We start from the raw sequence: 15540 nt of genomic DNA on the forward strand, positions 1-15540 counted from the left end.
AATAGTGAACTGCAATTTTCAGACTTGTATTTGTGTTCTGTGAATATATGTTAATAATCAACAATTTATAATATTCAGAATTAATTTTGCTCAGTTATTCTGTTAGAATATGACCTTTAAAAGTAAAATGCAGAAAATAACCAATCAATTTGAAAAAAAAAAATAAATAAAAATTTCACTTGTCAGAATTCCATACTCTAACAGCAATTGGAATTCGAAACCGGAAATAACACTTACCCTGAACAAAACGGTGCATAGACTTTCCCACCAAGCTTGGGCAACTTTAAGATAAGACTTAATGAGAAATATTCAGTGTTGGAAAATAAATTCACATATACTTTATATATTTATTATTTCTGCTCAGTTATTCTCTTAGAATATGACCTTTAAAAGTAATAAAAAAAAAATCAACTAACACCTTTTTATTCCCGTATATACGGGAGTAGGCGAGGCCATTTAGCCCTATCTAACTTTTGGAGACTGAGTAGGCAGTTCAATCTCCACTGGTACCCAATCAGAGACAGATGGCCCAAGGCTATCACTAATTAAGCAGTACGCAGTGAAGAGAGGCGGCTCAAATGTGCCGCGATCTCGTGGTCTCTAACCCTAACACAATATATTTAATGTCTGAAATAATGTGGGTTCTACGGTCGATTTTCTTGAATTTACAGGACGAAAAACCCGAGTTTCCGGGAGGAAAAACCTGCTTGCCCGTGCCAGAGATCGACTAACTCGGGAACCGGTCGAAAAAAGGCTTAGAAAAATTTCCTCTAGTCGCCGACTAGACTCGAAACCAAGACTTCCTTCGTGCGGCCTAGCGCGGTGGTGTGCAAACGCCACATCCACTGAGCTACACAGGCTCATTGGCGCCCCCGGGTGGGCACGAACCACCAGCCAGAAAATAACTATTCAATTTGAAAAAAAAAATAATAATAATAATAATTTCACTTGTCAGAATTCCATACTCTAACAACAATCGGAATTTGAAACCAGAAATAACACTTAACCTAAACAAAACGGCGCTTAGACTTTCCCACCAAGCTTGGGCAACAGTGAAAAAGAATTAATACAGACAACCAATTGGATAGTACTTTAAATTAAAATTAAATGTAAGCATTAATTTACTATACCAATGAATTCTGACGGTAACGAAGAATGAATAATTTTAGGATATGTGTAATTCAAACATGTGGATACTAAGTCCTTAGTCATATGTAATTATTTGAGAAATATCCAAACTTGAGGAAATGCTACCTTTTGAACAATACCCCAATTTACGGATGTGACTCATGTCATCCCCTTTGAAGAAAACCGCTCGCTAGGGGATATTGCAAACGACGAAACCACAGCATCTACGGTCTGTAATCTAAAGGACGAAGTAACTAGTTCAGGTTACAGTATTTACAGAAATTTCATTCTTTGTCGTTTTTGTGTTTCTGTTGTGTTGTGGATATAAAATTGAACTATTTTGGAATATTCGTATTTAGAAGAGTCATCTGGAAAGCTGTAAGTACTTTTTTAACTTAAACATAACAACTGCTCGTATGTTTTTTTGGTAAGCGTAATTCTAATACTGAATAGTTTTTTTTTCCATAAGAATAATCATAGGGTATATATTAGAGTATCAACATGGATACATTAGCGATTTTTTATGTCTAATGTGTATGTGTGTGTGTGTGTGTGTGTGTGCGTGTGTGTGTGTGTGTGTGTGTGTGTGTGTGTGTGTGTGTGTGTGTGTGTGTGTGTGTGTGTGTGTGTGTGTGTGTGTGTGTGTGTGTGTGTGTGTGTGTGTGTGTGTGTGTGTGTGTGTGTGTGTGTTTAAGGACAGGTATTTTAAGTATATAATTAATTATTCAGAAAAGCTCGAATAGCTTATTACACTGCCGCCATCACGACTTACTCTAAGAATCCCACTGTTTAACAGGAAAGAAATACCTCAAAATGTATTGGAAAATTAGTACAACCATCTACAGAAGAAAAAAAACTGTATGTTTGAGTGACATAGCATATAATTAATTATTCAGAAAACCTCGAAACTGTGAATATCGAAACACATAACGTCACGATTCTTATCTCTAAATATCACCAAACCCACCAAGTGAAGTCCCCAACAGACAAGGGCCCCAGCGAAATTCCAAACTCAACAAGAACAACAAACATTCGCGTCACAATTCCTTATCTTATCTTGATCTTGATCTTGTCAGAAGTGTCCACCAATGACAACACGATTACTTATACACTAATATATTTCCCTTTCCATTAAAAACAATAACGTCACTTATTTACGACTAACAAATGACATCACTTATCTACATCTCATAACAAACATTCACGTCACGATTCCTTATGTAATCTTGATCTTGATCTTGTCAGAAGTGTCCACCAATCACGACACGATTTCTTATCCATTAATATCATCCTTTCCATTCAAAACAATAACGTCACTTATTTACAAATGACGTCATTTATTTACAAATAACAAATGATGTTAGTTATCTACATCTCATAACAACACACACCCACATCACCATTCCTTATCTTATCTTGATCTTCATCTTGTCAGAATTGCACCACCAATCACAACACGAATCCTTATCTCTACCATCACCCATAATCCCATACGCGAACCAAAACACAAGAACTGAAGCCAGTGATACATATGCCCCCAGGGAAATTCCTAACATACCAAACCCATGAAGCCACGCCCACAATGACGTCAACCAATCACGTCACGATTCCTTATCTTATCTTGATCTTGATCTTGTCACTAGTGACCACCCTACTACTATATTCTTTCTCTGCTTTGTGGGAATAATATAACTACTATCCTGTTGCCGTTTTGTCTAGTAGAATATTTTCGTGTTGAATATGAGACAATCATTTGCACTTCATCGGAGTATTTTAGGACATGAGACAAGCCAGTTTTCTCTCTTTGAAATTTTCGAATTGGGTTCTTCTTACTTCCTTTCTTTGCAGGATCTCATTTCAATAAACTGACACAACGTACTTACCAGACACTACCATCTCGAAAACAATTACGGGAACATTGTCAGGTAATCTATGAAACTTTCGTAGGTTTATTAGAATGACAGTTCAACAAGTGCGCCTATTTACACTTGAGACCTGGCTACGGAAATGCAATCCTGGAAACCTAGATTTCCTGCTGGACTTTATGGAGATAACACGCAAATTCACAACATCCGAATGAGGATCTGCACATGAAAGTTTTTTTCGAATCGTATAATTGCTTGGTTTAACCAGCATTATTAAACTATGAGTGACTCTACACGACACATCGAAATTGTGAGAAAATTAGTGAAAATACGAAAGAAGACCAATTTACCTGTACAGTATGTCTTATGGTTAATTAGTTTAATCCTACATAAGTTAATTAGTTTAATTGGAATTATTTCAGGCAGTAAGTAAACTTTTTAGGCCAGTATATTAAATGAGTGTGGCGTGGCCAGTTTCCTATTTGATTAATCGAAAATTTGAGTATTTTTTTCAGAGGAAAATCCTTTTTACAGGCCGACAAATTCATCAACTGAAAAGCCCTTGTAAAGAGTCTTTCCTCCCCTAGAACCCACGTTTTTCTGACAAAAGAGAGAAAATGTAGCATCTTTCATGCTTCATACTGTTCATTGAAGATAGGTGGTGAGAGTTACACGTGCAACATTTAGGCCGACGAACATTAGAGCGTCTATTTAGTACAAAGCAGCTTCGCTGTATTTTCCTGAATAAAGGCCAAGATTTCTTCCATCACAGAAGATATGAGATTGTTATAGTAAAAAAAATCAAAAAGGCGGTATTCTTCTAAATGTCTTTTAATATCCGAATTAGAAGCGTAATAATCTGTCTTATCTCCATTTTCCCGATCAAGAGTTCAATCCACAGATTTGAATATATCCACGATGACAACACTACCAAGTCTTGATGCCAATAGATCAGACTTTCTTATGCCTACCTCAGTTCTGATATTTGAGTCCTTTCTGTTCTACTTGATTCTTTATAATGGCACATATTACATCATGTCTTTTAACTCTAATGTTGTGGAATTATTTATACATTCTAAATCAACATTCTGATATATGTGTCGTAGTTTTTCTGAACCCACATCCTTCCCGACATGTAATATACAGTACACTGTATATAATATAGTCTATATACATATTATGTTTACCATAGGCTATACGGATCTTGGTAGGAAGGGCATGTATCCTAACTCTGATCAGATTTATATACTACCATGCATGCAACATTCTTGTTAATTCTCGGACACAAACATGTTGAGACGGAATCCTCTCGGAGCCACTGCAGGGCATTCCGTCGCCTGCGATATACAAACATCTTTCCAATCTCCTCATTTCAAGAGAGTTAGAAACAATATGCATTCCTTTATCAAAGATCCAGCGCAGTGTTTTAGTAAATTCTCATTGAATCAGAGAAGTTCTAAAGGCAACTATGGTAAACGGTGAAAATGAATGTTGGAGTTTATTAAACTTAGATATTTTAAGCGAGGAACCATTTATCTCATTGCAGGAATTCCTAATCCAGCATGAATATAAGCAACTGGAACGTCATGTGGTAGTCTCAGCCAAAATCTAACTTCTTAATGTACTTGTTTATTTAGTCTATTCAGGGTAGTCAAAGGTTGGTTTTTCTAATACTGAATAGTGGAATAATTTAGGTAACTCAAATTGATTTAATAACGGAATGTGATGCTGAGTCTTCAATGGGATTTTACGAAACTTATCCAGAAATGTTGAACGTGGCTCGACTAAGGTAGTGTTCCAGTAGCCGAAAACATTCAGCCCAAGTACCACCATTCGTCCAGAATATCGACAGGTTTAAGATGGCGGTTGGAAATAATTTAAATGTAATCCTGGACTTTCATTTTCCTGTCATGATGTGATGGTATTAGGGGGATGGTAAAAGATTTGTCTCCATAAATAGCAAGACCTGTTGGAGTAAAATACTGAGCAGTATGGTCTAACAACTCCTGAAGGCCCATCTTAGTTTCAGAAACAAGCATCAAATAATTTACCAATTCCATAGTATTTATTCCGCATTAAATTCAAATTAAAACCAATATATGAATAAAAGAAAGCCATCAATAACAATATTAAAGATAAATGATGATAAGGGATCTCCTTGGCTAACGTCATGTATAGAAGGAATAGACGATGTTTTATCTCCAATACCAGTTGTAATGGACCACTTACAATATAACCCAGAAAATTAATCGTAGAGAACAGGACAGCCGATCATTGAAAGTACTTCAAGAATAGCAGTACGGGAGGCACTGTCAACCGCTTTCTGTAAATCCAGCGAAGCAATCATAAGTGGAATTCACAATCGACGAGATTCAGAAATTAAGATGATATTTTCGGCACATCCATCCGCAGGAAGGAAGGCTATTTTCTTAACATCATGAGGGAATATCTTTTGTAAAAGCCTTACCAATATTTTGCGGAATGGTCTAAGAAATATAGGTGCTATGGTAATATGTCTGTATTGAGACCGGTGATTAACATTTGCTTTTTTTTTAGGGATGAAAATAGTCCTTGACTTTTTAAGCAATGGATGAATATGATTAATAAACAGGCCAGTTTCAAAATGTCCTGTAGGAGCTTCGATTTATTGCAGTAAAACCATCAGGACCAGTAGCAGGATAGGATTTTCCTGAAAGACAGTTTAATATTTGATTGTTCAATCTGAATTCACGTGGCATTGCTTAGATTGCAGAGTAATGAAAATGTTCCACGTCTTGAATGACACAAACAAACAAACAAACAAACACTTGGCGTTTTATTCATACGAAGTATTTGTTTCTTTCTCTTCTTCTTCTTTTTTAATCTGAATTTGTTTTTAAAGTTTACTTAGAATTTATCACCTCCATTAATAGTCTGATTAGATGTGTATTTGTAATCCCTTCTCGCCTTCAAATGATACGTCAACTGTTTGATTGGAAGCCATATTAATAAAAGTGAAACCTCCATGAGAAAGCAAAACATGTTCCTGATGCTCTCAGGGTTTTCCTTTTCCATTTTCCCTTTATTATGTCTCCCACACTCACTTCTAGAAAACTGATTAGGATATTTGACCTATCAAGACACGTCCTACTGAAATTTTAATAATAGGTTTAATAGGTTTTGACCTATTAAAAAAATCATAGTTTTAGGACCAAAAAAAATTCCCAAAATTTCAAAGATGTAGTCGTAAATAATTTTCTAAGATAAAATTGAGAAATATCGCATGGAGCACTAGTCGTATTTGCAGTTATGACATTGACATGCGAAGTTAAAACAAATTAAAATAAATTTAATGAGTATTAAAATAAGAAAAAATTATAAACGCTATTTGGGCAGGCACGTAATTCATTTTCGCTTGCAGACTTCTAAAGCGCGAGGTGGACGAACCTCAGTTAGATGTTCAGTGGTTCGAGTGATGTCTCAGAGGAAACCTTCATCAACCCTCCCTACGAAACTTTTTATGGAGTGGAACTGAAGAAACAAGGGAACGACTGGAACTAAGTTTCTACGAAGGAGAGAAGGAATAATTGAGTCTTATGTTCTCCACATGAAAATGGAGGATAGGGATGCGTATTTTTTCTTTTTTTTTTAATTCAGATCCCTGCAATTAAGAAACAGCAACCTCTCCCCTCCCTTCTCTTGGAAACCAACTGACGTCCTTCTGCTGACCCTAGATAATCGCTGGTTTCACGCTAATTGTGCGGTCATATGACAAATGAAAGACCTTGAAAAGGAAATGTCGTCACAAATCGATTTCGAGAGCAACTTACAGAGAAAAGGCTGACTCTCGCGATAACGAAATGACGTCCGTTAATTCTTCCGGTGGCTTTTTTATTTTTATATTTTCCAAGCGCGATAAATGAAACTAAGTAACTTTTTTGTAGTAAACGTCTATCCACATCTAGGATCTGTTTTTTTTAACAGATGAACCTTTGACCTGTGCTGAACAAATTAATGAATTCTGGACGCGTGTCAAAGAAATAACGTTGGAACGGTAAGAGCCTGCAGAAACTTTTAGAGCAGTTTTGATTAAAGTTGAGAAACTTGTTTTCGCTTCATTTCAAGATGAGGTGCGAATCTTGTCTAAAAGAGGTTTCAGATGAATGCTTTTAGCCTACATTTAATAAGGAAACAGTCCAAAGCAGTCTTGGATGTCACAGACATGTGTATCTCAATTTCCATAGCGTACGCAAGAGACGGGGGCGGGGGACACACTATGTGTGTGCATTCTTAAGAGTACCATAGCTGGAGGAGGAGGAGGAGGAGGCATCTGACTTCTTTTGTTGCGCCAAATAAATAAATAGATTCTCTCTGCATACCATCAGTGGCATGCAGAGAGATCCCCATCCTCATTAGAAAAAGCTGCAAAGACCCAGCACAAAGAGCAATTTTATTTTTATTTTTATTTTTATTTTGAGAGTAGATCAGATAATAGCGGCATGAATGCCGGTACCACGCATCTTCCAGTATGACAGTCGTGATGAAAATGACGTTTGTAATTTTAAGAAATTCAGCTTAATGTCTTTTGGTACTAATAATGTCTAACTCAGCGAATGAATCGACGGTGGCAGACTTCATACTCTTTGTTCCTTTACACAGATACTCGGAACCTTATCAAACAGGGTCAGGGTTCGGTGCTAAATTTGTTACTAAAAATCGATCCTGTTTTATGTTGTTCAATCTCAATGAAAATATCCCAGGCTGTTATTGGGAATGTTTCAACAACTATTAAAAGTTTTTTATTTATTTTTAATAAATAAATAAAATTACATAAACACATAAGGGATGTAACTTGTCTTCTCTCTCGAGCGCCTGTGTGTGTGTGTGTAACTTCTCACAGAAGTAATCTCGACAAAAAAGGCAATGTTGATGTAAATAAATGTTATTAATCTCCACTGAAATCTTTTTTTATCTGAAAGGAACACAATACCAACTTATTTAGATTATTTCAACATTTTTAGTGAATTTACTGAAATGTTAGAATTTTAAAGCAAAGGCAAAGGCAGTTCATTAACTGTTTATCGAGCTATTCAGCGTTTCTATGCAGAACTGTTCTGATAGAAGAGCGTTTTGATTTTATTTTTATTATTATTATTATTATTATTATTATTATTATTATTATTATTATTATTATTATTATTATTATTATTATTACTGCTCCTGCTACTACTACTACTCGGATATTTCTATGGAATTATAGATCATACGTGGTCACCTACTTTTACCCCACTTTTCCCTCTCTTTACTAAACATTATGATCTCCAGTCTCTTACTAGATACACGTGGACGACAAGATTCCGCAGTCCTAGTAATTTTGCTCTAACTAAACAAACAAATTGCCACACAACAAATGCCATCAGCAAACATAACGTGTTATCCTCGTGGCTTCTTCATTGAACCTAGTCAAGTTGAATTCCATAACTCTGATATAACCTCGTTCACGAGTCTCTGAACTTTTTCATTTTTGCGTCATCTCCCTTCCGAAACAGTTTAATAAATCCAGTCACGATCAATCTAAATTCAGTGATATCTTCAAGGAATTATTAATAGGAATAAGAACTCCAGCAACATTTTGATTCACTCTGAAATTCACCGAAATTCATTCCAAGGTTTCATAGAAAAGGCATTTCAAAATAACGTAAATAATTTGAAATGCCTTTTCTATGAATCTTTGGAATGAATTTCAGTAGCTCCTCATGAGGACAGGATTCGCAAGTAACAGTATTAAAAGAAATTTTTGTTTTTCGCAAACTTCTTTTGAGAAGAAATTAACTGGATTCCTCTCAATAGGCATTGCATATCGGTATAACACTACGTCATGCAATGACGTCATCATTCGTAGAGCATATTGCGTTAATATGACATCTGTCTGTGGTATTAGAGTTTATTTTCTTTTTCTTAAAAAAAACTTCTGCATCTTCAAAAATGCATTCGTGTAAGAGTTACACAGTGAAGTAAGTTGCAGCGTAGATTGCAACGCAGTCACTTTTAGCGTCACTTTTAGCGTCAGTTCTTGCGGTCATGTTGGTTCCGCCACGTTCAGGAACCGGATTCTGATCTGACGCAAAATCTTGATTTCCAAGTGTACAAAAAGGATGAAGAAATTGTTACAAAGTTTCTGGTTATTTACACTTACATTTACTATCCGACAGCAAGAATGCTGAGGAAGTACGTGTTACTACCGCTACCATGACGTTCTTTCCTTTATTATCGTGAGCCTCGAGCAGAGAGAGACAGAAAGGGAGATTTTCAAGGACGTTGTCTGTTTATCTACGATCATATGAAGTCAACTTTCACCAGGAGGCGTTTCGTTTCCCGCCACAATTTCTCTCTGTCAACGACTACTAGCTGAAATTAAGGAATCTCTCTCTCTCTCTCTCTCTCTCTCTCTCTCTCTCTCTCTCTCTCTCTCTCTCTCTCTCTCTCTCTCTGTTTTCTTTTTTCTTTGCTCGTTCGTTAGTTTCCGGAAGTGAATACTATTTAAACACTCGTTTTCCGAAGTGGTTCTCTATAAGCAGGGACTGTTGATCGAGTGAAGTGTTTCATGATGAGGTTTTTCACGGGATTACTGTTGACTATTGTGCTCACTGTCATTCTCCTACCTCCGGCTCAACCAAGAAGGGGAGGAGGAGGTGGTGGAAGATCAAGCAGCAGCTCAAGTCGAAGTTCAAGCTCCAGAGGGAGTAGCAGTTCAAGCTCCAGAGGGAGTAGCAGTTCAAGCTCCAGAGGGAGTAGCAGCTCAAGCTCCGGAGGGAGTAGCAGCTCAAGCTCCAGAGGGAGTAGTAGCTCAAGTTCCAGAGGGAGTGGAAGTTCAAGTTCAAGAGGCAGTGGAAGTTCGTCCTCCTCTAGGTAAGTGCAAAACTTTTTTCTTTGATAAGAGGTGAGTTCCATGAAACACATGAATTCTGATCGATAAATTAGACATTTTTCTCTTCAGTATTTACTCAGTCCTGAGACACGTAGTCTTATGTATTGTTTCGAGTTCTTTTATTTGACTTTTTAAGCCAAATTTTATTAAACTTCCTAGATTTTTATTGAATTGCTTACAAATACAGCAAAAAGAAACGCAATTATATTTATGAGAGTATGCGTGTATTACGTATTATTGATATTTTAGTATTTTATCAAACACATATTAAACTATACGACTCAGTAAATGCAGATCAAAGTTATCTAACAATATTTTAATCAACAGTTGTTTATTTATCAATTAACTGCTGATAAAAACAGAATCAAAGAGCATGCAACTCATAACGCCATGAACACTTTCCATCCTTCTGCTAACAGTAACCAAAAAGACCCAATCCACAAACACGTAACTACAAAGAAATCCTTAAAAATAGAAATTCGAAATTTTAAATCGGCTTTAAATTATAATGGAGATAGAAACATTAATCACATGACTCACCTCCTGCACCTGATTACATGAAAACAGGTTTTACTCTAGTGCGTCAACGCAATATGAGTCATCCAGTCTTATATGAAGGTGGAGGATTTTTCATTCGGCAGAAAACAAACAAACAGGCTCGGGAAATCCACGCAGTAACAGACATAATACATTGGTCTCACCGCCTTCAATATTTCGGTCGTGATTCCGAACGCTAAAATAGCATCTACCACGCATAAATCCCAGTTCGCTACAATTTAATTTAAATTTTTTATCATTCTTTCCTCACCTTTCAAAATGGAAGCCTCCCACTTTATCGGAGTAACCACTATCATTAAATCACTGATTATTGCAGCTAATTCAAAGGATATTATAGTTTTTTTTTTCTTTTTCATTACAGGTGGCCTACACCGGATAAAGTTAGAACTGGAAGTGGCAATAGCCAACCAGGTGAATTATCTTGCTTCAATTAGTAATGAGTAATTTGATTATTTTAAAGATTTTTGACTTTTTATAATTTGTATTTTTATATAAAGTTTTGCGAAAGTAATTAATGCTAACCTGAAAATCTTTAGGTTTTTTTTTTTTTCAGTTTTAATAAACTGCAGTACTTCTATTGTTTTTTGAAGTACTTCTACAGTAATCATCTGCATTTGTTAAACACTTTTCCGACGCAGAAACATAAAACATTATCATACTGCACACCAGAGGGCACTGTTCCCGAAACGTCTACTTGAATGAAATTATATCAAAGTATAGTGTATACAGTTGCAGCTTATGTAAACATATCTCTAGATTTTTTGAAAGAAAAGAAATGAAGAGAAAAAAAAAATGGAAGATTTACGAAAATCTTAAGTAATGAGCTTTATTCATTTTCAGATGTCTGAATGAAAACAAAAGCATTTATTTGTTTCATTTCTAGAATAAATAGAGTACTATGAAACATTCAAAACTGTTACTAAATTATTAAAAAAAAAAACGATTAAAATCGTGATATACTTGGCTGCATGTTTGACATTAGAAGAAGAAAAATAAAAAGAAAAATTTATAGGAGTAACCACGTGCCTGCATTCAGTGAAAGAGAGAACAGTAATTCCTTGTAGTACTTCAAATGAACAGAAAATCAAGTGCGTGTGTTCGGGTTTTGAAGGCGGGTTTTTGGAATCTTTCGCTGATGACAGCGTCATGACGATACATTTGTCAAAGGGTGAAAAGAAAGAGATTTCCGAACAAAGAATGAGGCGCGAGAGGAAATATTCCAGTTGTCTTCGAATAACAAAGAAAGGATAGGACTTGTACGAAAATAGTATCTCTCCATGCAGAGCGACGGACTATTAACCATCGCATCAAAATGATGGCGAGTTGGTTATTTCAGGAACAGAATGCATCCGCCATATCAGGCACGAAGTAATTCCATCTGATCATTTGTGCAATGTGCTCCAAAGAAAGGAATTTGTCTTTACACTCATTTTTAAATGACAGAACTTCTTGGTGCATCTTTCCCAAACTTGTGGATAAAAATCATTAATATCCACCATTCCATGTCTTCAGCGACTTATCAAATTTGTAAATGAATGGCACTATGTGTGTGTGTGTGTGTGTGTGTGTGTGTGTGTGTGTGTGTGTGTGTGTGTGTGTGTGTGTGTGTGTGTGTGTGTTGCATTGTCCTCCCAATAGTAACCCTACCAGGAGGTAATTTATTCCTACATGCTCCATTGCATTACAATGCTTATATTACATGTAGCTTACAAGTACTGAATAACATTTCTATTTATATTTTTGTATCCATTTCATATTTACATTTATATTTTTATATACATATATTAACACTATATAGTATAATTCACATAATATCAGTGTTTATGTTAGATCAGAAGGACTGGAAATTGATTTTATTAGCAAATTTAGTTAATTCTATGTAATACTGTTCGATAAGTCTCTGTTATGATACTGGCCACTTGTCTCCGGAAGTGATGACGTGTTGTATTAGGGGCATCCGGATAGAGTCCAATAGCTGACAGTCGTAGAGTATGTGGTCAACAGTCTGTTGATGGTGTGGATTGCAGATGCATCATGGTGATTCCAGGATATGGAATCTGTGTAGATAGTGTCTTAGTTTTCCGTGTCCCGTTAGTAGCGTGGTTAAACCTGGAGAAATGGCGTGTGTTTTTTCAATCGGAGTCTGCTTCTGGTGACAGGAAAGAATTCTTTTGTCGCTGATCCGTTTTTTGATGTTTTCCATTCTTCTTTCCACACGTCTAGGCTTTTCTCTTCTGCAAGTGTTTTTATATTAGAGTTCGGGGATTTCTGATAACTGGGCAATTTTCTTCTTTACGTGTCCCCGACAAATAAAAACATTCATTTCCTTTATTTCATCCCACTAATAATTTTTTATGAGGTCATTTGGATCGTTAAATAGCAGAATGTTTCACCGAAACTTCATTCCATTTGTTTCGTAATCTTCTGGAATGCATTACGGCGCGACCCTGTTATTATCATCTTGGTCACCCTTGACGACGGAGTACTGTAATTATGCCTCGGTGTACGAACTGGGGCACTTATTGTATTAAACAATTTTCCCCTTCACATCCCAAAGAAGGTCTCGGTTCTAACAATTCATCGCACACTTCTTCGAGATAAACTCTAACGAGATAATTATCTGCTTCGCACAGCTTGTTGCGTATATCCACTTTTAATAGTTCTCCACCTTGCACGAACAGATTGGACTTATCCGTAGCAGAATAAAACGAATTTTTGCGATATAATTGAAAATGGAGAACCTGGAATGACATATGCACCACCGAAATTGTTTATCTGCGAGATTTTATTTGATTTGTGAGAATAGTTTCAGTTAAATTTTGCAACTGCATTGCAACTACCCTTGGAGTAGCTTCTTCTTTAAATAGTTTGTCATAAATATTTCTTTCCTAAATCGCCTGCCTTGATTGACGTTTCTTCTTAGCCCGTAATTGTCTTTCTCATGAGGTTCCTTATTGTGACATCTCTTTGCTTTTCAGCCAGAAACCCCTACGCCCCAAGTGCGCCTGAGGCACCGCGTGGTTCCGGGATCAACGACTATCGCAGGTGAGTTGAACAGCTTTTTTTTTTTTTTAATCTAGCCAATCACGAGGGCGTCTATCACAACAAACGCTTGAGAAAACTATTAATTACATAACGTTAGAAAAATAAATGCAAATTTCTTATACTTGTCTTGTCTTGATTGCAACATTCATGGTGCAATACCAGCGAACGGTCAAAACCAGTATGTTCGAAGCACCTTTGTGTTCCACTCATGTCCAATGACTTTGGATTCTAATTCTATTCCTAATTGCCAAAATAATATGACAATAGTGCAATCATTAACTATAATAATACTACTACTAATAATAATTTTTTTAAAATAAAGATAATATTTTTATTGATTGCTAAAATATTTACATATACAATAAACATCTTCAGTGGCATCGCAACTTATAATTTTTACAGAATTTAGCAATAAGTGCTGCATTTTCTACATTGATTTCAATTAAAAATTTTAATAGTATTTTTTTTTGTCTCTATATTATGTATTTACAACACATATTCTTCTAATATTTACAATAAAGATTATACAGAATTTTTTGATTAATAATAATGATAATAATAATAATAATAATAGTAGTAGTAGTAGTAGTAGTAGTAATTTATTGATTACTACTACTACTGCTAAAATATTTACACATACAATAGACATCTTCAGTGATATTGCAACTTATAATTTTACAGAATTCAGCTCTAAGTGCAGCGCTGCATTTTCTACATTGATTTCAACTAAAGTTTTTACTTTTTTTTTGCCTCTATATTATGTATTTGCAACACATGTTCTTCTAATGTTAACAATGAAGATTATTCAGAATTTTTTGTATAATTTTTTTTTGTTTATATAATTTTTTAATTATAAGAATAATTTATTACATTATTTTTTCATGTTATATAAGAGCATTATATTAATGATATTATCACTTAATAAATCAGTATCTACTTTATTGTTTTATACTTAACTGTTTTATTACATAATCTGCTTCTTTCGTTATAAGGCGTGTGGTTGATTGAGGCCGGTTAATCCCACCTACTTCGAAGCTTGGGTTAGCTTTTGTAAAGAGAGTGGGATTTAGGCTTCACTATTTGTGTTGCTGCTACTGTTTATGTATGGGATGTTGGCATTGGATGCTGGTGATTTGTGATGTGTATATTAACTTTGTTGGTATATTTTCCAGAGTTCGTGTTTTAATGTTCTGTAGTTATCTAGGTGTTTGAAATTTCTTGGTAGGTTGTTGAATTGCGTGGGTATCTGATGTCACAAATCTCACAAAAGAGCCGTATGAATTGTTGAAGGGTGTAGGGATGTAGAGAGTTGTTGTAGGTCGTGTTATACGATATGTGTCTCTGTTGTTTCGATAGGTGATGTCGAAGTAATTCCTTGTTAATGTCATGTAGTGTTTCAGATTTTTAATGCTCAGAATTCTGTGTATCGCCATGTGCTTGTCGGATATTGGTTGTTGCGTGTAAGGTGTCCAAATCACTGTTGACACGATTTTCCTGTGTAATGTTTCGAATTTTGTTAGATGGCTGTTTGATGTGTTGGCATAGACTGTTATCCGTATCTGAGCAGGGATTCACAGATACCGTGATATAGCAGTTTTTTTTGTTATGTTGGGTGCAATAATGTCTTTAGCTTGGAAGAGTTTTAATAATAATAATAATATGTAATGAAGGTATAACATTTTAACAACTTCTGACAACCGAAATGACTGAAAAAAATATTCCATGACGTTTGAGCACTACTCCAAAAAACTGCTACCTACGAGTACTTTCCTTTCGAAAAACCTAGAAATAAAATTTCGATGACTATTCAAAAAAGTCATACATTAAGAATATTGAAATAAATTCAACAAGTTTACAACATAAACATATGATTTATTTAATATATTATGGTTTTAATGTATCTCAATTCGCGTAAAGGCTTTTTAATTGTCAATTAGCATTATTGCCAAGGATGGGCTAAAGGCTATTCTAGAAATCTTATTCTAGAGATCACGGAGTTCTTTTCAAATCCCTTCAGGCGTCCAATAAGCAGCACGA

At 35.5% G+C, this 15540-nt stretch overlaps 1 protein-coding gene across 1 annotated transcript in view; it reads left to right on the forward strand.

Annotated features, from left to right (window-relative positions):
• The first annotated feature begins 9403 nt into the window (after positions 1-9403).
• Positions 9404-15540, forward strand: part of LOC150109783 (uncharacterized) — a 46318-nt gene continuing 40181 nt past the window's right edge. The window contains exons 1-3 of the mRNA XM_090410673.1: positions 9404-9881; positions 10820-10869; positions 13437-13503. Coding sequence (XP_090266799.1) covers positions 9577-9881; positions 10820-10869; positions 13437-13503 — 422 coding nt within the window. The 5' untranslated portion in view covers positions 9404-9576. The remainder of the gene's footprint in view (positions 9882-10819; positions 10870-13436; positions 13504-15540) is intronic.

The sequence above is a fragment of the Typopeltis vanoorti genome, chromosome 1 (assembly GCF_054136105.1).
Source record: "Typopeltis vanoorti isolate ZY-2024b chromosome 1, IOZ_Tvanoo_1.0, whole genome shotgun sequence".
Classification (NCBI taxonomy): domain Eukaryota; kingdom Metazoa; phylum Arthropoda; class Arachnida; order Uropygi; family Thelyphonidae; genus Typopeltis; species Typopeltis vanoorti.